Consider the following 23652-nt stretch of genomic DNA (forward strand, 5'->3'; position numbering starts at 1 on the left):
TTGTCTTCGTCTCTGTGTGTCATTCTGGCCATAAGTCTGCGTCCACGACCCTTCAAGAGACGATGTCCACAGCCTCCACCTTGAGTTGCAAGGCATTGAATCCATCGGGATTGCCTTCACGCGTGCAGCGATCTTCGCGCAGCCCACCCAACGAGCCTCGAAACACGATTGGTCCTGCAAGAACCACATTTCAAGATGCGCATATGCATGTCTAACCCACCGCAGTAGGAAAAGTATTCTTTGTTCATATTTGAAGTCCGGATCTCTTTGCACTTATCTCAATACACACACTATGATACCGTGGAAAGCAAATCTTCCAAGACATGGACACAGGTATGAACGAGAAACAGGGTGGAGACTATCTAACGAGCCATGGCGGTGACGAGGTCTTAAGTGGTCATCTGAAGCTCGACCCGAACGGTTATCCTCTGCAGCCACGACCTTCGGACGACTCTCTAGGTAGGTAAGTCTCTTCAACCTCCATGCAATCCCATCTCTGACAGAGAAAGATCCCTTGAACTGGAAGAAAAGCTACAAGCTCTATGTGCTCCTACAAGTCGCCCTACTATCCCTCCTCAATTTCTTCGGCCAGGCTGTCACTAATCCAGCCTTCGGCCTTCTGGCCAAAGATCTACACATCACCATCACAGAAGCTTCCTGGACAACAACGATTGCCATCCTCTCGTGCGCAGTTTCCGGCCTGGTACTCGCGCCCCTAGCCAACATCCATGGCAGGCGACCGGTATACATTTACTCCACGGTGATCGCGATCATTGCCAGTGCGGGCTCAGCTGTCGCGACCAGGTTCGGGCCACTACTCATCGCTAGATTCTTCGTTGGGATCGGGACAGCATCCGGAGCAGGTATAGGAGCGTCCTGCGTGGCGGACTTATATTGCCAGCATGAACGCGGCCGATATATGGGTATCTACATCGTTCTGCTTACCAATGGTGCTCATCTCGCGGGCGTAGTCGGAGGCTTCATCGCGCAATACGAAGGCTGGCGCTGGTCGTACTGGATTACCACGATCGCCTTCGGTGTCATGTGGCTGGTGAATTTCTTCACGTTGCCGGAAACACTGTATCGCCGCGATCCGATGACAGGCCAGTCCAAGGAGGATACGAAAGACGTCAAGGCGCTCTTCAGCCTCCGAGGCGTACCCACCGAGCAGCGGTTGACCTTGCATCATCTCCTGCATCTGCTCGAGATGCTCAAGTATCCTTCAGTCTCCCTAGTGCTTATCTACTACAGTGTGAGCCAAGGCATCGGCAGCTTGCTTTTCGCAATCTCGGGAGCAGCAGCTTATGGGTCCATTTACAACTTCTCCGTCTCCCAGATCGGTTTGGCCATCGGCGTACCAACTCTCGTTGGGTCAGCGCTCGGCGAACTTATGGGAGGCGGCATAAGCGATTACATCTTCCATCTAGGGAGAAGACGGCAGCACCATGGAGAGCCGGAGGCCGAGACAAGACTTTGGTGCATCGTCCCTGGCGCTTTCTTGCTGCCAGCTGGTGTGATCATTGAGGGTGTGTGTCTCCAGTGCCGCACACACTGGTCAGGGCCAGTCATTGGAATCGGCATAGGCTCTTTCGGCTTGCAGGTCGTGTCCACGAATGTTTATGCGTATTTGACGGATTGCTATAAGCCGCAATCTGCTGAGCTCTCGACGCTGCTCAACTTCGGCAGACTGATCTTCTCGTTCACACTTGGCTTTTACATGGTAAGCAGCCTCTAATTGTCCGTGAGAAATGGTTCAGGCTGACTGTAGCAGGTACCATTCGCCAAAGCGACAACCTGGGGCGCCGCTTTTGGGACCATGGCTGCCATCGATGTTGTCCTATTCGCAGGGATCGTGGCTCTGATCCTTCGAGGGAAGGCATGGAGAGCTAAGCTTGGACAGCCTGCGTTCGACCAGGACTTGTGATTCGTGTTGGATATCGGCATCGGCGGCTAGCAGCCCAAAACAGCGCGTTCGATATGTCCCGCTGATGCCATCCACCCAACACGTGCAAAGCGCAGATGTAGCCGACGGATCATGGCAGTCGCATGTCAGATAGGGATCATAGACCATTCACAAGTTGACAAGACCACTCAACCATTTGACTTCTTTGTGTCCTTCTTGGCGGATTTTGAAGCTTTCGAAGCCTTGGAGGCCTTGGAGGCCTTGGAAGTCTTCGGAGCTGGTCCAGCTGGTGCAGCTGCTGGAACCTGTGCAGCTTGTGGAGCCTGAGCAGCTTGTGGGACCTGTACAGCCTGTGCAGCTCGTGCAACTTCTGCATCTTTGGCAGCCTGCTTCGCTTTCGCCGTCGCAGAGATCTTATCGACCTCCTTTGTCGCTCTGAAACCCATGTTACCCTCCTCCGTCAAACCCCACTTGTTGACCTCCTGCCCCGTAATGACTCTCCTAACAAGACCGACCTCCACAGTCTTCTTGCCCTTACTCTTACTCTTCAGACCATCGTCGTCCAGATCGAAGTATAATGCCCACTTGTCCGGCTGCTCCTCTACCGCAATAAAACCTTCAAACTCATCGAAAGTGATACTCGAGTCTAGATCGTCAGATGTCCAATCGAAGCTCCCCACATGATGTTCGATACTGCCACTGCGGTTCGCATACTTGAGCTCGTAGGTCGAGGTGTCGATGTATATCCAATTGAGCATGGGCGGATCCACAGAGATGGTGCTCACCATGCCCCTGGTATAGGGTCTGTTATCATCCGGATATGCCAAGTAAAAGCCAGTAAAGGGATGGTGCTTCGCATCGACTGGCCAGCCGGTCTCATGGTTCTGCGGCTCAATCCACATCTTGTCATCGTGAACTGTGACTATGCAGCCATTTAATTCCGCACCCTTGCCTTTGCGCAGACTCGCATCGACGGAGATGTCGATGTGGAATTTTAGCATACGGCGCTGGTTCGATACATCGGCATTCTGCTTGTGTTGCTCCTGGACACCTTGTGCGACGCCAGTTACTACTGAAATTCCTCCTGCGCCGACGACTGGCAAGGAGACGCCGAGGCCGAGGATGACATCGATGAACATGGTGTTGAATTCTGTTCGAGCCAAGGAGAATATGTAGACCTACTCTGGCATGCTTACAGAAGGATCGTCCTGCTCAGACGGCTCGAGAGGACGGTCACAAAGTTGGTTCGTCTGCTCAGAATGTATGCGAGCTTTGACCATTTGGAGTCATTTCTTGGAATACTGCAATGACTCGTGCCTTCCTTTTCAATACACTTCTGTACTGGGCATGCATCTCTCACCAAGCTCGTTGATTGCTCCTCGGACCGCTACTGAAGATGAACATTGACCTTGAGGACTTCGCCTGATGTCCTCATAGCGAGGCAGCTCGCACGATTGAGCATGGCCAACAGCGAATACGAATATGTTCGACACTTTGAGCAGTGGGACCCTTCACCACCGTCAAACTGGATAGTCGTACGCATCGACGGTCGAGGTTTCACAAAGCTCTGCAAAAAGTACGACTTTGCCAAACCCAACGACCGCCGAGCAATCGACCTCATGAACGCAGCAGCAGTCGAAGTCGTGCGCTCATTTGTTGATATAGTCCTTGCCTATGGGCAAAGCGATGAGTACAGCTTCATCTTCCACGAGTCGACAACGCTGTTTGAGCGACGAGCTGCGAAATTAGCTACTTCGGTCGCCACGGCTTTTACAGCAGAATACTGTATGCAATGGTCTACTTTCTTCCCAGACTTGCCACTCGAGCGTCCTTGGCCCACATTCGATGGACGCTGTGTCTGTTACCCCAAGCGCAAGATTCTACGGGATTACCTCTGCTGGAGACAAGCGGACTGCCACATTAACAATCTCTACAACACGACTTTCTGGAACATGGTTATGAAGGGTGGAATGAGTGCTACTGATGCCGAGCAAGCTCTGAAGGGCACACTATCCGCGGACAAGCATGAGATACTATTCTCGAAGTTCGGCATCAATTACAATAATGAGCCGCAGGTATATCGAAAAGGCACGGTTGTGTTTCGCTCGTACGACACAGCGGTTCAAACGAATGATGTCGGCCATGACGATCTTGCGGAGAAGCAAGCCAATACCCACAGCAAGACCCAGTTACAGAAGGAGCTGAAGCGAAAGCAGAAGGCGATCATTGCAACCGGACATATTGACATTATCGGGAACGCCTTCTGGGACGATCATCCTTATATACTTACCGGCAAGCGAGGCGAGGACTTTGGTGAATAACCCATCAGCAATTATGCAGCGGATTTCGTACCCAAGAACTTAGACCAGTCTGTCCGCTTGATATGGTGGATTATCTTGGACCTCGGGATGCTGAAGCCCTGTTTCTCAAGCTGTACCACGTCAGCACACATCAACACAATGCGAAGGACGTATAACACCCACATCATCAGGCGACACCACCTCAGGATCACCACCAGTATATCCAAACTCCTCAGCAAAGCGGAAGCCCTCAGCGAATTGCAGCTTCAAACCCAGCGGATCATTCTGGACAGCCGCTTCGAAGGAGATGTCCTCGAATCGTCCTTTGACTCCAAGGTGGTCGAACAACAGCTCAAGATATTTCCCAGTACCAAGCCACTCGCTCACCCCCAGCACATGAGTTCCAGGGGATGCCTTCGTCAGCGCATGCACAAAGGCACCAGTATCGCGCTCCACATCGACCCACGGGATAGGACAGTCTTTCTGCAAAGGCAGCGAGACGAGGAAGTCTCCATTCGTTTGCTGGTCGGGTATACTGTCAATACCCTGGGAGTGGCAGACGGAACACGAATCACAACTTACCCTAGATATGCCCCACTGCTGCGGTGTGTTCGCCAGATTATCCATGAATCCACCCATCAACACCGCACTAGCCTTGTCCTTCAGCGCAGGCAAGTCGCGCATGTACTGCCAAACAGTATACTTGCTGTCCAGATGATAAGCTTGCACGTACTTCCCACCACTACGACCTCGGACATCAGTAAGCGAGCTCCAGACCAAACGATGCAGAGTCGGAATCGTAGCAGCAGCATCAGCGACATTCTTGCCCTGCTGGACCTCAATTTCGTAGGCGTACTGACCGACGGGAGGTTTCAGCTCGCCGGACATGACTTTGGGGATGAGGTTGGAGGATTGCAGGATTTCGCTGCCGGCCGTATAGGCGAAGATGACGGTGGCGTCTTTGAAGGCATGTTTCAGCGAGTCGAGGTCGTTGAGGTCGGCTTTTACGATCTCGATCCCGGACTTGGCGAGTGCGATGGCGGCGTCGGATGATGGGTTGCGACTTGTGCCACGGAGCTTGTAGGAGGGTTCGTATTGTTGGAAGTATGTGAGCACGGCGCGGCCTTGGTTGCCTGTTGCGCCTATAACGACTAGTACATTGGACATGGTTGTGGGAGCTGGTGATTTGAGTGCAAATTGCAGAGTTGCAGGGGAAAGGAGGGAGTCCGAGACGTGAACAATTTTTATTAATATTGAGACTTCGGTAGTCTCGATCAGTGATCAGCTCGTACAGCAGCGTGGAAGGCAAACGGAGGGTTAGCATGTTGGTATCTCCGAGATTGTTCTCATACAGCACAAGGTCTATGAGCTGTCAGTGCGGCTGCATGTGTTGCTTATGCGATACACCAACTTTTAGTGAAGAAACTTCCCCACTTTTCATGCATATTCAGGCTATGCGTGCGCTACCTCGCATTGCTCGCGAGTTGGATCATTGTGCAGTACTCCAGGCACCAGCCATAACTTCTCATTTGCAGACGATGATCTTGTACTCGACTCTGCACCTGTGAACAGCTCGACTCATGAACAAGTGAGTCGCCCACTTCACGATTCAAGCCTACATTACTCGCGTCGTCAAACCAAGAAACATAAAAACTGCCCTCTCTCACCACATCTTCCTCTTCCTTCTTTTCTCTCTTCATCCTAGTGCTCGGGCGTTACGCGTGTCAGTGAGGAGAAATCCGAGGCCGCGTTTTTGCTGATTGCAAACTATATGCAATGACCTCTCGGCATGGACTGCGTGTTCGTGTCGGAATATTTGGAAAGTTATTGAGTCCGTTATCGCGACGGATCCTTTCCATCGGTATGCAGGCTTGTTGGTACGAGCCTGGTGCTGGAGAAGAGATGTGCCTATGGGCTTGTGTGGCTGTACTCGTACTGTAGCGATTCTGGCCGCTCATTAACTAGTACCTCTGAGACTTGTCGGCATAGAATAGTGCTACAGTGGCCCTGATCTCAAGCTCTTGTTCTTGGTAACGTCAAGTGAGCAGGTTCTTCCACTAGTCTACCGAGTACTGTAGCACGTAAGCCAGACATTCCCGTTTTCCACGAAGACGCCACTCTCGTCGGTATGAAAGGTGCTCATGCATTGATTTCAATCTCGCTTCCTTGACTTCGGGTTCGGGAGAAGACGCTTCAATCCTTAGGACTTCGCGACAGGCCTTACGAGAAGTATTGACGACAGTTTTGAATCCCCAACCCCTTGAGCTTGGCTCCCTTTCTCGCGGTACCACTGTCAGATTGGTCAGACCGGCAAATATGATGCGGAGCTGACCGGATCTGACGTCTCCTGGATTCAGGGACTCGGTGCATGTATTGTGTCTTGAGAGGGTTTTCTTCTAGATATCGCGGCTAGTCACGTCAACAGTAGCTGTTACATGCATGGTTGCAAGGACCAGAAGATGAGAAGTAACAGTACGGAGAGAACTAACAGGATTTATACTCATGCGGATTGCTCAGCCAGCCAGTGTTAGGCTCTTCCTCAACCTCCGTGGTTCAAACATACCAATTGTTAATTTGAGGTATGTTGTTGCTGGTCGGTTCCATACTGTAAGGTAGGTAGTATAACTCGGCGCGGCGAAACGTTGATGCGGCAGCCATATTTTTCTGTGATTTGCATGTGAAACCTACGAGCTATTCTTTCTGAATGCCAGACATGGCGACGACGATATCCTTGCTGGAAACGCTGTCCAGCTTCACAGCAGCCACAGAGAATGCTACACAAGCTCTACCAGATGCAGAGTCATTCGTAACTCCCAAGGACGGGATTACTCTTCTGGACACAAAGAACGACATCTTCCTCGCCTACCTCCAAGCGCTTGCCCTGCGAAACCTGAATGTCATACGTAGTATCAAAGAGGGCAACGATGCAGAAGCAGCGAATGAGCTGAGCGAGGAGATAACGAAGAAATTGGTCGAGCATCGTGTATATCTGGAGCGCCGAGTCCGACCACTCGAGGCCAAGATCAAATATGGAGTGGACAAAGTCGTCAAGGCAGCCGACGATTCCGAGCGAGCAGCGGTCGAGGAGACAAAAGCCGCAGCAGTGATCACTCATAAAGCTACTGCTCAAGATGACGAATCAGACGACGACGGCAGCTCCGACTCGGACGAAGAACGGGCCTTCAAACCAAGCGGCGCCGCGTTCACGAGATCCTCCACCACTGACCCCAACACCACCCGCCGGGCTTTGAGCAAACAAGACGGCATCTACCGCCCTCCCCGCATAGCAGCCACAGCCATGCCACTCACCACTAGTGCCCGCGAACGCAAGGAAGACCGCCGACCAGGCCGCTCAGCAACAGTGGATGAATACATCTCCCACGAATTGTCTACCGCTCCTATCGCCGAGCCCAGTATCGGATCTACGATCGCCTCGGGAGGCCGAAGCATGAAGAGTGCTAAGCAGCAAGCTGCTGAAAGTGAGAGGAAGGAGTACGAAGAGAGTAATCTTGTTCGTTTGCCGGCGCCGAGTAAGAAGGATAAGATGAAGCAAGGTGGTGCTGGAGCAGGAGATGACAAGAGAGGTGGTTTTGGAGGTGAGGAGTGGAGGGGCTTGGACATGAGTCTTGATCGGATCGGGGATTTGACGAGACGGAAAGGAGGGAAGGAGGGGGCGTTCGAGAGGAGTAAGAAGAGGGGACGTGATGTTGGGGATCGGAATAGAGATGATGGGACGGGTGGGATGGGTGGTGCGTTTGAGGTCAAGCGTAGGAGGGTGGAGAAGAAGAGTCGGCGGTAGTAGACAATACTTAATTCGGCGGTAGCAGCAAATACTCAGGGGCTAGCATCGTAAATGTCTATGTGGATCTTCATCTACGGCAATCTATGGGGTATCATATCGCACTGCTATTGTCATGCGCTACTCTTCGTCTTCCTCGCCTGCCGCTTCCTTTCCTTTTCAACCTGCTTAGCTTCCTTGGCATCCTTCTGTGCTCTCCTCGCCACCCTCGCAGCCTTGGTCTCATCTGAATCAGTTTCTACTTTCTTCGACTCTGCCGCGTTCCTACTGGATCCATGACGATCCTCACGTTGAGCGGATCTCCATCGTCGTCGGGCTTCGCGCACTGGTTTTGGCAGAGCTTTGGTGTCTGTGTCTGCCCACCACTTCGGGTCCTCGGGCACTCTGTCACCAGGCGTCCGTTCGAATATCTGCTTGCCACGAGTGTTCACGAACGAGAAAGGTGTCTGTGAGGCAATGTGCGACCGTGCCGTGGCGTAGTCGCCTTCTTGTATTGTAGCGGCCGCTGGACTGCTTGATCCGTTCGTCGCCGTGTTGGCGAGCGCATCGTCACCCTGCGTGTCCACAACGACAACCACATCTGGACTCAGCGATATCGCGCCATCAGCCATGTCGTTCACAGTGCTAGGATTATCCTGTGACTGTGCACGCTGTAGCCTGCGAGCATTCTTCCCTTCTCTCCTTGCCTGCATGCTAGCGAGATTCCGTGCCGTCCTCGAAGCCTTGTCTACATCACGCTTCGCTTCAGAAGCCCCCTCCTGCTCCTTTCGTGCCCGACGAGTCGATGCGTCCTCGCTCGCCGTCCCAAGATGAGCTCTGGCCACGCGTCTAAACTCGTGCTTTGCAGCACTACGAGCCCGCTTCTTCGCCGTATCGTTCCCAACAGCGGCCAGATTGATATCGACCTGAAATTTGGAGGACGCTGACAGTGTTGCCATGATCTTCGCCAGATCCCCCTTCACGTCCGACCTGGCCCTTTCCGTAGCGATCGGTTCACGAGATTTGCTCGGTAGGAGACCTCGTCGCTGTGCCTTGCCAACCAGCCTCTTGACTCTATCATCGCTCTTAGAGTCCTCCTTCGTCCTCTGCTTTGCTCGCTTATCCACAGACCTCACGTGCTCTCGCTTTCGCTTGAGAGTCGCAGAAGCCATATCCACCGCCGACCGCCCATCCTTCCCTGAAACATGCTGCTCTATCTCCGAAGGTGTAATCGTACCAGCAGGTGTACTACTCAGACTCTCCCCAAAAGTCCCAGCAACACCCTCACCCTTCACGAATCGACCATACAATCCTCCCATAGCAATGCCATGCTTCTGCACCTGCCCAAGCAAACTCTGCTTTCCCGTCCCGAAGTCAGTCAAGCCTTGGTCATAAGCACGCAGCCACCACTGATCCGAGACTGCCTGGTGCTTGTTCACTCCCACGCCAAGGACATCGACCTTCTTGCTGACTAGTAATGGTTTCTTGATCCCGCGGCCGGTATGGTCGAGTGAGTGGCCATCGCCTTGCCAGCCTTGGCTTTGGAGGTAGGCCCTGGCGTCCATGCAGAGAAGTTGTAAGATCCGAGAATACACCTTGAGCCAGACCAGAAATTTTGGGTCTGGAAGATCGGCCGAGGCACGCGCGGAATTGGATCCGGCGTGTGCCTTCCTTTCTAATCTGCTCCCTCCTTAACTTCGAAGCTTTCGCATCCACATCCCTTTGCTCCACAGTGTCAGTGTCAATGATATGCCTGGGACTGTGCGACTTGGACAATGTTCACATCATGGCAATGCAACCAGCGAGTCTAAGCAGCCTGTGCTTCAACAGCGCAGTCAGCTCCTCGTGCTTCCGCCAGAGATACGCAACCGCGCATACATGTACGTGCTGAAGGTGCAGACAAGCTCTGGCAAGATTCCACTTCGCCACGTCCATCGTCGCGACGGCGTCCTGAGAATATTGCAGACATGTCGACAGGCAATGGCCGAGGAATCAGGACTGTTGTATTCGTCAAATCACTTCTTACTCGGCCTTGAAGAACTTTATATTCTGGATCGCATCATTACCAATCCTGACCGCCGTGCATCGATTTCTACTATAATGGTGAAATACACTGTGCCGACGACATAATTCTGGCGCTGATATTGGCAGCCAACTTGCCACGTCTTCGTGCGTAGTACCCTGAAGTTCTATTTGAGATATCGGCCTCTTGGTGCACCAGGAGTGGAACACGACTGGATCTGGATCAAGAAGTGCTTGCTGAAGCAGACTTGTATTCGAGTCCTGCGACTGTATGCTCTTCATGGGGCTTCAGAGAAGCTTATCAGAAAGCTCTCGCATGTGGAACAGCGACTGCAGAACGTGCCTCGGATCGTGCACGGTGGCGATTACGGAGTGTGTGGTACGGCATTGTGGAAATCGAGTTCTCAAGCAATGCTGACAGGGGAGGCAGGCTAAACCCAGCATTGATGTATCATCTACTCCTACTTGTCTGCAGCGAACGCTTTCAAGTCATCCAGATTAATCTTGTTTAGTGCTTTTTCACTACAAACCAAAGATTAGCGGGATGTCCACGCGACATAATAGCGTACGAAGAATGCGGCGCTTGGGCTTACTTGGTAGCGTTTAAGAAGATCTTGGGCACGATCTTGTCTCCTGCAGCTTCCTTGTCACGAGCTTGGAAAGCTTCGAGCCACCTGGTCGTGCAGAGACACCCTAGCAGAAAGGTCAGCAAGAATTTTACAGGCAATCGAGGTATCTTATCCATCCTACATTTGCATCCGGCTTTCATGCCAGGAATAGGTCGAAGGTCGTTGCCTTGCCGTGCCGTGAAGTCTGCTCCAAGCATTAGTATGCGATCGTTGTTCATAAGGGCGTCTCCATCGTGAGGCTTCATACCTAAGAACTCCTCCGTCACCTCAGCAGCAACAGCATGGTTGCCGTAGTCACTGGCAGGGACCTCGCAGTAGCCGTTGCGGAGGAAGCCAGTCATTGGGCTCGTCGAGTGGACAGCAAGTGGTTGCTTGAAGACTGTACCGTAGTCAGTAACAATTGCTTGTTCGCATCTCGCTTTTCCTTCTGCAAACCGTTCAATGACTTCGACATCGTGAAAGTCTGTTGGTGGGAGTTGTGGTGATGGTTGGCGAAAGGATTGTGTATCGCTGAGCTCAAAGTTGCGAAGACGCAGAAGACCAGCAGTAGCAATGATGGCGATGACAAGAAACTCATTGACAATGTTCAAATGGCAATGGATAGTAGTAAGCAGTTGTTGTACATGAACATCATCATGATCACTATTGTATTTGATGACGTGCTTGTTACCCCGATTTGGAGCCCGCAACAGATCTATACGACTTGTTGGCCTTGGTCCAGATGTTAGTACTTACGTATCTAGTACAAGTCGATGTTGCTCGCTACGACCAAGTCGTTCATCTTGTTGGTGTCCTCATATCGCCAGAGTGGCTTTTAACAAGCCATGGCCAAGTGTATGATAACCCTTAATATAGTCTGCATACGCTTAAAGGCGCGTAGCTAGGCGTAGTCGTCGTCGCTTTAGATTTGCGGATTACAATTGCGTGTTATATAGAGTAAGTTCATTTTAAGCCGCAATTTTGAAATGTACGTGCATGCATTTTACACATATGATGCTACACCTGACTTCGGGATACCTTTACTTTCCCACACTAGCACTGCTTCATTTCTTCCTCACCCAGTCCTCATCGTGGCACCTCACCCAGAAGTACCCGTCGATCCGTACTCCCACTAGCAACCACCGTCCCATCAGGCGAGAAATCAACCTCATTCACACTCCCCTTATGCCCCGGTAATCTCGCCACCATCTTCCCGCTCGCCGCCTCCCAGACCGTCACAACACCCTCGCCTCCACCAACCGCCACCCTCTTCCCTTCCCGATCCCAACAAGCGCGGAAAAGATTCTTCTCCAAGCCCGCTTGCGCCCCGTCAAAGACCCGTATCTGCCTGTCTTGCGGGGCGAAGGGCCGGATATCCCATGTTCTTGCCGTCGAGTCGTGGGAGTAGGAGAGTAATGTCTGCGTGTCCGGGCTGAGTGAGAGAGAGGTGATCGTATCTGTATGTCCCGCGAGTTCAAACGACACTTTCTTCATCCGCAGATCGTAGATTTTGATAACATTGTCTATGCCTCCAGCAAAGACCTCGTTCCCTGCTTCCGCTAAACAGATTGCTGTGATAGGATATTCGGTCTGTATGTGATCTAGTGCGTGTTTCTGCCGTGGATCCCAGATCCCTATACTGGCGTCGTCGCTCCCTGATACCAAGAACTCTTCGCCGCGTTTGCTGACATCGAGACAGTTCACCACCTCCTCGTGACCTATGTGCCGCCGTATCCGTGTGCTGGTATTCAGATCCCAGGAAGCGAGAGTGTGATCGGCGGAAGCGGAGTAGAGCACCTGACTATCTCTCGACCAGTTCAGGGCCAGCACGGCAGCTTTGTGGCCGGAGAGGGAGGTATAGTTTTCGCAGGAGCCGGCCGTGCGCCAGAGGAGAATCTGTCGATCCATGCCTGCCGTCGCCAGGGAAGTACCGTCGGGCGAGAATCTGGCGGCGAGGACTTCGGAGGAATGGCCTGTGAGTTCCATGACGGGGGAGGAGAGGGTGGAGGCATTGCCCTGTGTGACCAGACGTCGTGATTAGTTTTGTGCTCCTTCACTTTATGGTTCATTTAGCGATGCGCGGCGCATGCTGGTGGGAGATTGAGACTTACGCCTTTGATGAGTGCTCCTCCCGCTCCGTTGGTCCTTGCCAGTGCGCTGCCATTGAGGTCGGCATCTGATCGTTGTCGTTTCACTAGTTGTGTTGTGCCGAAGGACTCGGATGCTGCTCGCTTTTCGCCCGACATATTGCACGAGTATACGCGATCACTGTTATGGCGGTTGTGAGAATGTCAGAGCTCTCAGGAGTGGTCGAATCAGTGATATGAATTCCTGATGGTCGACAAACCACAACGCCAAAACTTTCCCACAGCTTCGTCAAGCTTTCGGTTCGTGCCCGCCGAAAATGCAAGGATGGCTCGGTGCCGAAATGCTGGGTCCAAGTCTGCCTTTCACAAGCCAAACATTCTAGACTTCCATACCACTCACGATTTCGAGATGAGGTAAAGAACGAATATTGCGCTGCCCATATAGCAGCGCTACAGATTAAAACAGCATAGAAACGGGGCACAATGGCTTCATCCAAGGCAGCCCGCATGGGCGAAGAGTGAGTACCCGATGGTAAACCACAACAACATATACTCTGCACCTGAGCTAACAGCACATCACAGAGTATGGAAGTAAGCCCCGCCATCAACAATCCGACAATCCGTCCTCGACACTGTCTAACACATCTCACAAAACAGAACCCGCACAGAAAAAATCAACCTTGAAGTCCTAACCCTCACCTACGGCACCCTCGTATCCCAACTAACCCACGACCTCCGCGACCCTGCCACCAACATCCCCGACTACGCCGCCATAAACACCGAACTCGACCGCATGGGCCACTCCATCGGCCTCCGCCTCATCGAAGACTTCCTGGCCAAAACCTCCTCCGCTGGGCCCGCCCCTTGCAACAATTTCCGAGAAACAGCAGAGATGATAGCGAAAGTGGGCTTTAAGATTTTCTTGAATGTGACGCCCAGAGTGGAGAATTGGGACAAAGAGGGGCGGAGTTTCGGGTTGGTGTTTGAGGAGATGCCGGTTAGTGAGTTTGTGGAGTTGCCGGACGATGGGCGGGCGCAGGAGGAGTTGTGGTTTTTGAATCTGTTTTGTGGGGTTGTGAAGGGGGCGTTGGAGATGGTGAGTTTGATTCTTATACTATACATGTTTCGGCTGGAAGGTATGAAGTGCCATTGGCCTTGACAAAGGGAGGGTGTGTGTTTATGAGGGCGTTGTCGGCTGACTCGTTTTTGCTTGTAGGTTCAGATGCAGGTCAAGGCGGAGTGGGTCAGTGATGTGCTGAGGGGGGATGATACGACTGAGATGAGGGTTACGCTTATACGATATATTGAGGACGAGATGCCGCCGGATGACGAATGAGCTGATGGTGACATGCTCTGTTTATGAAAGCCACGACGATAGCATCACGAAGTCGAATCTGGTCGTCCACAATCTGTGTACCGCAGCCCATGGGTCTGCGAACAGCCTTAGTCAACCTGGATCGACTTGGTCAGTCTTTGGAACAACAGCAACGACTTTAGGTCTTGAAGTCGAGCCACCAACAATACTCATCGATCCAAGGATTTCAGCACTTGTGGTGCTGCCAGATCAATTCCACGGACTAGTCAGTCCACAGATGATCCACAAGCTCTTCTATCAGCGAGCTGAAATACAGATGGGAGCGAGGGATTTTGCAATGCTCACGGCAACTTTGCCCGGCATTGAGATAACTTCATCATAGATTCGACTATGCTTCAAGCCATCATGAGTGTGATCGCCCCTATCCATTGTGTCAGTTTGTTAAAATGATATGACAGAAGCTCCTCCCCACCAACAATTCTGCAAGGTACATATGCTAGCTAAAGGGGTCTACTTTTTATCTCAATCCCCCGACCTTCTGGAAGAAGTCTATAGTATCACGCCACGGGCAATGCTGGTGATGATCATCTGTAGACGTGTAACAGTGTAGTGAGTCCTCCAAGGGAGACTTCTCGGTGCATGGTGAGGAGAAGATGACACTATCTTTGCCATCACGAATGGCGGAAACCCTCGGTGGATAGCTGTGCAACGTGACCCCTGAATTGTGATTCGTCGGATGCAACCTCGAGCTCTGCCCGCCAGAGCGTGACCTCGATTGCCACAAATCATTTCTGTCGCGACACGTCGCCCATTTGTCACTTGCTGTTGCATGCTCGATATATATATCATATATCGATCTCGTTGGTTACTTATATCGCGCACACCCGATTTTGTGCGACAGAAGGAAGGAAAGAGTGGTGATCATAGAGTAGGCTAAGTCAGCAAGCAGCCAGCCAGCCAGCCAGCCAGCCCGCCCTACGGACGTTCCAATCCCGAAGCGCGAGGGAAACGAGGTCAGACGCTCAACTCTCTTCTTGCAGCACCACCACCACGGTCCACACAGACTGACCGCCCCCACGCTGGAAGTGGAAGCCGCTGCGGGCACACTCAATACATATCGCGAGCATATTGTTGTTATTATCTTTGACACGACCGGTGTATTGGAAAAGGAATATTTGGGGGAAGGGAATTGCCCGAGACGGACGGCTTCCAAATAGACTCGGGCCCAGCTGTGCGGTCGCAAAGTACGGAGTAAGGAAGGGCGGTCGGTGGTGCACGTTTGGGTAGGGAAGCGGATCTTCTGTGCCGTTCCTTTCCTTTGCGCGACTCCACACCCGCAACGCTATTATTATTGCCTCGAACATCGACACACGAACACACGAACACACGAACACACAACTGCACGCACATCGTTGTAGCGGGGAGGAGACAGAGCAGGCTATTACTGCGCGTGGTGGCTGTCCGGTAGCTTTGCCGCTGAAACAGGCACGAACACCCAACGCCGAGTCGTCGCGCCGCCCCCGCATAAACTATATCCTCCCGACCTCACGCTCCTTCCATTATACGATACTCTACCACCCTACCGGCGACGCCACACACAGACACCGGACGACACGCTGTCGCCACGGCACCACATTCGCTGCTCAGCCGAGTTCGAGATAGCGCACGGGAGTTGCCGGCGCGTGTGATCTAGCATGAGCCAGCAGCAGCAGCAGATGCAGCAGATGCAGCAGATGAGCGGCATGGCGGGCGGACCAGTCGGCGGCGGAGGAGGAGCTCAACAACAGCAACAGATGATGAATGCGGGCACGCCGTCGAGTGGCGATGGTAATGCCATCAGCGCCATCAAGCGGCTGAACACCGCCATCTACGACCACCTACTGCGACAAGGCATGTACGATGTCGCGCGCGCCTTCCTCCACACCAAGGTCGACATGGAACTCGACAACAAGAAGTCGCCAAGCCAACGTGGTCAGGCGAATGGGGTGGGCGACGATGGCATGGACGTCGACAGTGCTTACAAAGACCGACCAGATGACCTGCCTGCCCCCGCGGCACTTGGCGAAGGACCTTTCTTGCAAGACTGGTGGTGTCAGTTCTGGGAGATCTACTGGGGCTATCGTGGCAGGGGCAAGGAGCAGACGCAAAACTTTATTGGCCACCAAAGACAGCTGCAAAAGGCTCGGAACAACATGATGGCCACTGGCGGTATGGACGCGGCCAGTATGCAGCGCATGCAGCTCAACGGCAATATGATGATGCAGGGCGGCATGAACGCCATGGGCATGCAGGCCGACCTAAAGCGCACCGCCATGCAGAACCGGTCCAACACAAACATGTAAGTGACACCCTCCAACTTCGGTCCTCGTGACGATCATGGTCGCACATGCTGACGTGGCGTCCAGGACCCCGCAGCAGCTCCAGCATATGCAGAACCAGATAAAAATGGCCGGCAGCAATCAAATGGAGCGGTCGGGTTCGCAGATGGATATGAACGGTCCTCGTTCCAACTCTCCTGCCTCTGGCGATCAACCTTCACCTAAACGCCAACGCACCGACGCCAACGGCAACATGACTATCAACCGTCCTGGTCCGCCAGGCTCAAACAACGTGGGTTTCCCTTCCAGCACACCCCAGCCCAGCACACCAAATGCAAACATGCCCACCCCCGACCCCAACAGCTACGCCCACGTCCATGGCTTGCTGAAGGCCAGAGGCATCGATCCGAACGACGTGTCGCAAGATCGCATCTTCCAAGTTGCTCTGCAGCCTGCTGACCATCGTGTGAAGAGCGTCGATGCCTACTCAGCCAGTATCCAACAAACCATGAAGTCCAGTCTTAACAAGATGTCTCAGCAGGGCGTACCACCGAACATGGCCGGCTCGCCAATGAATCCTGGTATGGACACCAACAACAATGAGTTCTTCCAGGCTGCCAATGGCCGAGGACCGGGCAGCATGCCGCCGAATATGATGCCGGGTGGCCCCAATGCTGCTGCTGCCGCTGGCCAGAACGCCAATGGTAGCGGTAACCACGCTTTGCAAGACTATCAGATGCAGCTCATGCTGCTTGAGCAACAGAACAAGAAACGGCTGCTCATGGCTCGACAGGAGCAAGATAGTATGGCTAACCCTGGTATGCCAGGTGGAGGTGGCCAATTCCCAGGAGGTATGAGCCCTGGCTCTCAAGCACGAGGCGGTGATCCTTCGCCAAACGCTGGCGATGTCCGACACGGCACACCGAAGATGTCCAAAGGCATGTCACCAAATAGCGGCGACATGGCCGGTCGCGGCTCGCCTCAGCCTGGTATGATGCCGGGTATGGGCAACGATCAGATGCGACACATGATGGCGCCCAACGGCCAGATGATGCGACCGCCGTCGTCACATCCCATGGGACCTCAAGGACAACCTCTTGGACCGGATCAGATGGCTATGTTGCAGAATCCTACTGGTCGGACGATGATGCCTACTGGACAGCAATTTAATCCGAACATGATGCCTGGACAGCCAGGTGGACCGCCTGGTCCTAACATGACGCCCCGATCGCAGACTATGGGTCCGCCACCGGCGCCTCAGAGTGGGACGCAGCCAAGTAGTCCTGCGCAGCCGCCTGCTCCACCAACGCCTAGCCAGGGTAACAAGGCGAAGCATGGGAACAAGAAGGGTGATGCTGGGAAAAAGGTATGTTTTACCATCTATTCTGCTTTGAAGGATTCCCACGCTAACATTATTTGTCTTCAAAGGGCAACGCAAAGAAAGGCGGCCAAACAGGCGCGACTCCGGCATCAGAAGCTTCAGAACAACCGCCTACGCCTACGCCCGCCACGCCCGCTACACCACATAATCCCAACAACGCTTTCGCACACAATCACAACAAGAATCTGCAGAACGGTAACCAAGTCGGTCAACAGAATCGACCCCCCATGCCACCTCAACAACAAATGCCACAAGATCTCAACAACCCCTCTTTCGGCCACCTCGGCGCGACCGGCGGTCCTGGCGGAGGTCCAGACGATTTCGGCGTGGGACTCAACATTGGCGACTTTTCGAATCTGGAGGGCACGGATGTGCTGGATACTTTCGACTTTGACACGTTCCTCAATAATGATGGGGATGTTGGTGGATTTGGTGGGGTGGGGTTTGCGGATCTGGCTTTTGGGGATGGTGGGGGACTTGAGGCGGGGGGTGGGGGGTTGGGGCTTGGAGATCTGGGCGGGAATTAGGATGCTTGGCTTTGTGATCTTGAGGTTCATGCTCTTGCTTCGGTGGATGTGGGTGGGGAGGGTGGGAGTGGGAGTGGTGCGATTGAGGAGGAGGATGGTGGGGGTGGGGTGTGGTGGTTGAATGATCAGACGTGATGGGCTGAGTGTGATAGGTTGCGTCGCGATTCGATCACCTGGAGTTAAGACGACTAGGTTTCGCCTTGAGGAAGCCTTTGGCACCATCGACTGGGTTGAAGCTTGGACGAAGCAGGAACGTCTAGATCCTCACTTCAAGACGCAGACCTGTTGGCCGCGGGGTCTGAACAGCGGTAAAGGGACGACGGCCTTGTGCATGTGCGTGGATTGGTCTTCTCGCGCTGCTATGCGCTTCTTCTGGGCCGAACAGGAGCGAACCGTCCGTTCCTAAAGCGATGCAGCGCACGAACGACATCACGTTATGACGACCAGTACACGACTGAGGCCATTCCTATCATATCCTAAGACCATCGCCACTGGGTGTGCTACATCACCACTACCAACAACATCACTACCACCACCATCACCACCAGAAGTGCACTCCGACGAGGGCACGCGTACGAGGACGCAGAGGGCGTAAGATATGTTCATTAATACCAATCAATTGCATGTGGAAATGTCGCGAGAAGAGGGGCTTTGCTTGTTCTCGTATCTCATTCTTGGTTTCGCGGAGCAGGGCGTCTTGTTTCTGTGTGGAAATGGGGAGATTATACCAAGTCGATATGTATTCACCACTGTTCGTTCATAGGCTACTTTTTTACACGACGGAATCATGCTTGCTCACTTTTGCTTATGCTCATCCTGTGTGTTTCTTCTCTCACGTTCGATTGGTCGTGATCTGCTTGAGATGAAAGACATGCAAGATAGACACGAGTCCGATCACGATGCCAGCAATACAGATATATCAAGTATCGACGCGAAGCTGTAGAAGTAGCTAGTTAGACTCGCACAATCCTCACTTCTGCTCCAATAACCACCCCACCCCCTTCAACGAATCCTCCACAAACTTCTCACTGGCCTTGAGCTGTGGCGCGATACTCCAGAATCCATGCGGCAGGCCGGGATAAACATCCACTTTCGTCTTGATGCCCTGTTCCTCTCGCAGGATTCTCTCGTAAATAAGCGCTTCGTCGCGCAGAGGGTCTTGGCCGCAGATCTGGAAGTAAGAGGTCGGAAGCCCTTTTTGGCCGTTTTTGACCAGTAAGGGGGAGAACTTGGGGTCGGTGCGTTGGGAGGCTGGGATGTAGTTGTCTGGTAGTGTGGTAGGTTAGTTCGTTGTGGGTAGTGGGGGGGTGTTAGTTTGTTGTGGTCAACGGGATTGTGATGTGGTAAGGGTAGGAGGGAGAGGGAGGGCGGTAGGGGCGCACCGGCAAAGAGATCCATGGCTTTTGTGCCTAGGATGGCGGCGTTGGCGTTCTGGTCGTAGGAGCGGTAGTCTTTCTTGTATTTCTCTGGTAACTATAGAAGATGGCAAACAAATTAGAGGGGTCTGTGGAGATGCCGTTGTGTCGATTGACTGGACTCACTGCAGGACCGTAGCACACTGCGGGTATCATGAGATGGTTGCCAGTGATTGGCAGTTTTGCTCCATCATCTCGCCAAAGGTTCGTGATTACTGCCGTCAAGTTGCCTAGAGTTTTTGAAGATAGCCACGATCAGTCACCATCCTCGAGACTCGATGAGATATGGCTTCGCTCACCTCCAGCGGATGTGCCGCCAATGATGAAACCCTTGGAGGGATCTGCTCCAAGATCGGAGGCATTCTTCGCAGCCCTGGTGGTTGGCTATCAGTGACAAGTTCTACCAGCGGCAAGATACCCCTTCTTCACAGTCAGTCTACTCACCATGCCGTGGAATCGTGGCAGTCGTGTACTGGAATTGGAAACTTGTGTTCAGGCGAGAGTCTGTAGTCAATCTACATCAAGTCATCAGATACCTACAACCTCTGATAGCACACCCGGACAAGTACTCACATTGACAGCGACGACACCGAATTTCGAGCACATCAGTCTTTTCTGAGCATCAGCATTGGACCTAAGCCATCGATCACGTATGGACTCTGTATACTCACCGGCACAAGAGTTCCTCATTCTCCAAGCCACCAATACACCAGCCGCCTACGAGTCGCAAGACCATCGTCAGCACGTCGTTGTCACAGCCGAGCACGAAGGTCTGGCTAAGTAAAGACTTACCTCCGTGAAACATGACATACAATGCACTTCCACCAGATGGCGCCTTCTCAGGCTGATAGACACGACAAGTGATCTTCTCACCATCACGCATGGCAACCTGATGGTCGGTCTCCTTGACGCCGGGGATGGAACCACCAATCTGAGCGGTCATCCTGCAGTAGACGGATTATCAGACGTTGACCTCGAGCTTGTTGGTGGATCGGCTGGGCTTACGCTTGCTTGCTCGCCGTAATCCATTGGCGGAGACTAGGAATATCTGGGAAGAGGCCGATATCTGGTGCTTGGCCGCCTAGGAGTTCTCTTGTCAGACAGGCAACGCCCATGATGCGGTCAACCCGATGAATGTACCGATGCTCTCTACCCACTGCTCAGGAATCAGTCAGTCAGTTCTGACTCAAGATCTGATTCGGCTGTAGTCCCGCACCTGCTCCCATTCCTTGTTCGGCTCAGCCAACGACATCCAATCCTTGAGGTCAGCCATGGCTTCGAGAAGTATTGTGTTCGGTGATGGAGACGACGTTTGCACACGTAGATGTACTAGACAGGAAAGATGCGCAGTGGTGGAGGAAACTGTGGGAGGACGTAAATAAGCAGATCTAACGAGCCCCTATATATGTGTCTCATCTCATCTTACCCTACTCCTCTAAGTCCTTGTGGTCTGCATCATTTAGCATACCTCGGTACATGTATGAGCGGTATGGAGCTCGAGGCTAGAATCGAGCTCATTTACGACCTGTGGTGGGGCAGAATGACATGCCGTTGATGGCGGCCGACGTCTCGTACCGCTGGATGGATAGTGTCAGAAGTTATGCAGAAGCGTTTACGAGAGCGAGACCGAAGCGGTCCAGAAGGACTCAGTTCTTACAGCCTTAGCAAATCCTGCTTTACGTGGCGTAAGCACGAGCCCACAACTCGGTGTTAGACGGTCTTCGTATGCGGAATAATGACAAGCTGAGATGGTCGGAGACATAACCAGGGCATATATCATGTTCGTGGTATGTATATAGGTTGCATCATCAGGCGTGGTACTTATCATACCTCATATCATCCGTTCAACGAGCGTGATCATGGCGCATATCATGGTCTTCGATCGAATGGTAGCTACATTGCATCTAGTGCCAAGACAGCACACCACCAAGCACCTTCTTTAGCTGTTCCTCACATCCTAGCAGACCCTCTCGGACTCTTCGCGACGACGAAGTATGCTTGTCTGCCTTACCCGGCAACCACTTGGACAAACGAAGGGTGGGCCGATGGCTCGAGTTTGTTCTCGCCTCAACACGATCCATTGCCATCGGATGTGAACGCGCAGGCGACGCGCATGTTGGCGAGAGCATGATAGGTATATCTGCGAAAGTGGTTCGAGGTCGAGCTTGCCTCGTCAATGGCGATAGAGCCTCCTCCCATGATCCTTCCGTGAATTTGAGGTCGTCAAGCTTCAACTCTTCGATAGTATGCTTGTGCATCGCAGCAAAGCTTTGGACTTCTGCGGCTGTCGTGGTGACACCTGCCATCTCGACAGACTTGATACTCGGGAAGCGTAAAGCTGGCATAGCTTTCGGCTTTGCACTCGGATGATTGAGCTTGAAGTGGCCGGACGAGCTTTGTGACAGAGGCTGCGCGGTCGGCAAAGGACCTTTGCAGCCCAACCATCGAGAACTCAATGTGGTAAGATTAGGTTGGAAGTTGCGAAGATAGTTGTTTAACATCTTAGTATGGTCGGCCGGAACATCGCCATAGGGTGATGGTATGGAATGCAGCGCAATGTCGAGGTTGCAAATACGCGACCAGACTTTCGCGGAGCGAGGTGTTGCGCCATGACCGATTGATGGCGATAGGTATTGCAGCGAGCCAGGATGCATTGGTGAAAGTGTAAGTGTGTCGAGCGTGTTTAGGCAGTTCCTCTCGACTGCAATGCGTATCGAAATCAATGCGAAGTCGATGATGCTGCGTCTATATCTTGTTGCTGGATCATAACCGGGGCAGCTGAGCTGCAGATGTTGAAGATTGAAGAAGGTCGAGAATGCTCGAATGAAAGCCGGCACATTTGTCGCGGCATGAAATAAAGCCGGATATTGTCTCGTCAAGATCTCTGTGGTGCCTAGATCACCATACTTCGGCTGTCGACCATCCGTCTTGTGAATTTGTGGCGTGTATGTGAAGGATAGTTCTTCGCCAGTATCAGGCTCGATCAATGGCGGCAGAAATGTCTCGGTAGTATGTGGCAGATTAATGCGTAACGTCTTCACGTAGAAGCCGAGACGATCCAGGGCCGCGATCCTGGCAGGCCTCGTGAAAGTGCTTGTCTTGAAGGTAATACTCAGGTCTGAGAAGAGCGCCGGCGCAGCCCGCACGCTGAAATCATGACATGCAAGTCGCAGACTTGCGATGTCGTTCTTGGGTAGAAGTGATAAGAATGTGTCGCGGCATTTGTCCTCGAGCCAAAACTTGAGGAAGGTGCCACTGTCGCAGAGCACAAAGCTACACACTGATGCGAAGTTCTCTGATGCTGTAGTACCTGCGTTAATGTGGCAGCTAAGCAGTAGGGTAGGAGACACGCGTACATCTGTCGCTGGAGAGATCTATTTCTCCGAAAAGTAGCTTACTGCCTCCACTTCGTGATGTAGCAGCTGACGTGGCTGATCCTGCAGACGACACGGCCGAAAAAGAGGTTGAAGGCTTGTCAGCCAGGACATACGGCGAAGGTCTGTCCTGTCTGGTAGCCATTGGAAACTTGACTCATTGATCCTGCCAGCGCACAGTAGTAGTGTTGCCTGTGATGATCGCGATTGGAAGCGTAAAGGGTGAGGGCACAAAAGGAAGAGGTCTCAGATATTGCGATCGAGCGACGGCAAGGTTTTACCTACCTCTGTCCTCGATACTTGCCACCAGCATAACATTGGCTCGTTCTGGCTCCAATGCATGCACTATAGGCTAGTGAGTCACAAAAGGCAGACCGGTGGTCGAAGAGCAAGGAAAGCAGCAGAGCGTGAAGCAGAGGATAATACGCTATAACGCGAAAGTCGTACGCTGCGAGTGTTATGTATGGAACAGAAGTAGGTGGAGGCTGGGAGGTCGGTAGATCGGCCGAGGCCATTTCTGTTTCAGCTCATGCGGTGCAGATGTAGCGTGGACGAGGGACTTTTCGGATTGGACGGAGGAGCGCACTTATGCAGGTCTTCGCCGCAGGTTGCAAGTGCAGCTAG

The 23652-nt window shown here is 52.9% G+C and overlaps 11 protein-coding genes across 11 annotated transcripts; 5 read left to right on the forward strand and 6 right to left on the reverse strand.

The window, feature by feature from the left end:
* Positions 1-323: 323 nt before the first annotated feature.
* On the forward strand, positions 324-1924 carry LTS14_005991 (uncharacterized protein; the record flags this gene model as incomplete). The annotated part of the gene is made up of 3 exons (XM_064838689.1): positions 324-459; positions 504-1720; positions 1772-1924. The coding sequence occupies 3 exons, from the start codon at positions 324-326 to the stop codon at positions 1922-1924; spliced, it is 1506 nt and encodes a 501-aa protein (XP_064693514.1).
* A 167-nt stretch (positions 1925-2091) lies between these two features.
* LTS14_005992 (uncharacterized protein) lies at positions 2092-3183 on the reverse strand (the record flags this gene model as incomplete). Its single annotated transcript, XM_064838690.1, is given in 2 exon segments — positions 2092-3081; positions 3100-3183. 2 exon segments carry the CDS (start codon positions 3181-3183, stop codon positions 2092-2094), a joined length of 1074 nt encoding a protein of 357 aa, XP_064693515.1.
* A 180-nt stretch (positions 3184-3363) lies between these two features.
* Positions 3364-4224, forward strand: THG1 (tRNA-His guanylyltransferase; the record flags this gene model as incomplete). Its single annotated transcript, XM_064838691.1, has 1 exon — positions 3364-4224. One exon carries the CDS (start codon positions 3364-3366, stop codon positions 4222-4224), a length of 861 nt encoding a protein of 286 aa, XP_064693516.1.
* A 120-nt stretch (positions 4225-4344) lies between these two features.
* LTS14_005994 (uncharacterized protein) lies at positions 4345-5370 on the reverse strand (the record flags this gene model as incomplete). Its single annotated transcript, XM_064838692.1, has 2 exons — positions 4345-4725; positions 4786-5370. 2 exons carry the CDS (start codon positions 5368-5370, stop codon positions 4345-4347), a joined length of 966 nt encoding a protein of 321 aa, XP_064693517.1.
* A 1546-nt stretch (positions 5371-6916) lies between these two features.
* On the forward strand, positions 6917-8002 carry LTS14_005995 (uncharacterized protein; the record flags this gene model as incomplete). The annotated part of the gene is made up of 1 exon (XM_064838693.1): positions 6917-8002. The coding sequence occupies one exon, from the start codon at positions 6917-6919 to the stop codon at positions 8000-8002; it is 1086 nt and encodes a 361-aa protein (XP_064693518.1).
* Positions 8003-8115: 113 nt separating this feature from the next.
* On the reverse strand, positions 8116-9546 carry LTS14_005996 (uncharacterized protein; the record flags this gene model as incomplete). Its single annotated transcript, XM_064838694.1, has 1 exon — positions 8116-9546. The coding sequence occupies one exon, from the start codon at positions 9544-9546 to the stop codon at positions 8116-8118; it is 1431 nt and encodes a 476-aa protein (XP_064693519.1).
* Positions 9547-10464: 918 nt separating this feature from the next.
* Positions 10465-12857, reverse strand: LTS14_005997 (uncharacterized protein; the record flags this gene model as incomplete). Its single annotated transcript, XM_064838695.1, has 5 exons — positions 10465-10525; positions 10597-10816; positions 10880-11326; positions 11715-12627; positions 12723-12857. The coding sequence occupies 5 exons, from the start codon at positions 12855-12857 to the stop codon at positions 10465-10467; spliced, it is 1776 nt and encodes a 591-aa protein (XP_064693520.1).
* Positions 12858-13181: 324 nt separating this feature from the next.
* Positions 13182-14034, forward strand: LTS14_005998 (uncharacterized protein; the record flags this gene model as incomplete). The annotated part of the gene is made up of 4 exons (XM_064838696.1): positions 13182-13216; positions 13281-13289; positions 13356-13794; positions 13915-14034. The coding sequence occupies 4 exons, from the start codon at positions 13182-13184 to the stop codon at positions 14032-14034; spliced, it is 603 nt and encodes a 200-aa protein (XP_064693521.1).
* Positions 14035-15707: 1673 nt separating this feature from the next.
* On the forward strand, positions 15708-18239 carry LTS14_005999 (uncharacterized protein; the record flags this gene model as incomplete). The annotated part of the gene is made up of 3 exons (XM_064838697.1): positions 15708-16351; positions 16419-17697; positions 17760-18239. 3 exons carry the CDS (start codon positions 15708-15710, stop codon positions 18237-18239), a joined length of 2403 nt encoding a protein of 800 aa, XP_064693522.1.
* A 970-nt stretch (positions 18240-19209) lies between these two features.
* On the reverse strand, positions 19210-20597 carry LTS14_006000 (uncharacterized protein; the record flags this gene model as incomplete). Its single annotated transcript, XM_064838698.1, has 8 exons — positions 19210-19505; positions 19622-19712; positions 19781-19884; positions 19954-20027; positions 20099-20169; positions 20228-20264; positions 20326-20371; positions 20447-20597. 8 exons carry the CDS (start codon positions 20595-20597, stop codon positions 19210-19212), a joined length of 870 nt encoding a protein of 289 aa, XP_064693523.1.
* Positions 20598-21558: 961 nt separating this feature from the next.
* On the reverse strand, positions 21559-23173 carry LTS14_006001 (uncharacterized protein; the record flags this gene model as incomplete). The annotated part of the gene is made up of 2 exons (XM_064838699.1): positions 21559-22955; positions 23053-23173. 2 exons carry the CDS (start codon positions 23171-23173, stop codon positions 21559-21561), a joined length of 1518 nt encoding a protein of 505 aa, XP_064693524.1.
* Between the last annotated feature and the right edge of the window lie 479 nt (positions 23174-23652).

This window comes from Recurvomyces mirabilis, assembly GCF_035927965.1.
Source record: "Recurvomyces mirabilis strain CCFEE 5264 chromosome Unknown scaffold_15, whole genome shotgun sequence".
Lineage (NCBI taxonomy): Eukaryota > Fungi > Ascomycota > Dothideomycetes > Mycosphaerellales > Teratosphaeriaceae > Recurvomyces > Recurvomyces mirabilis.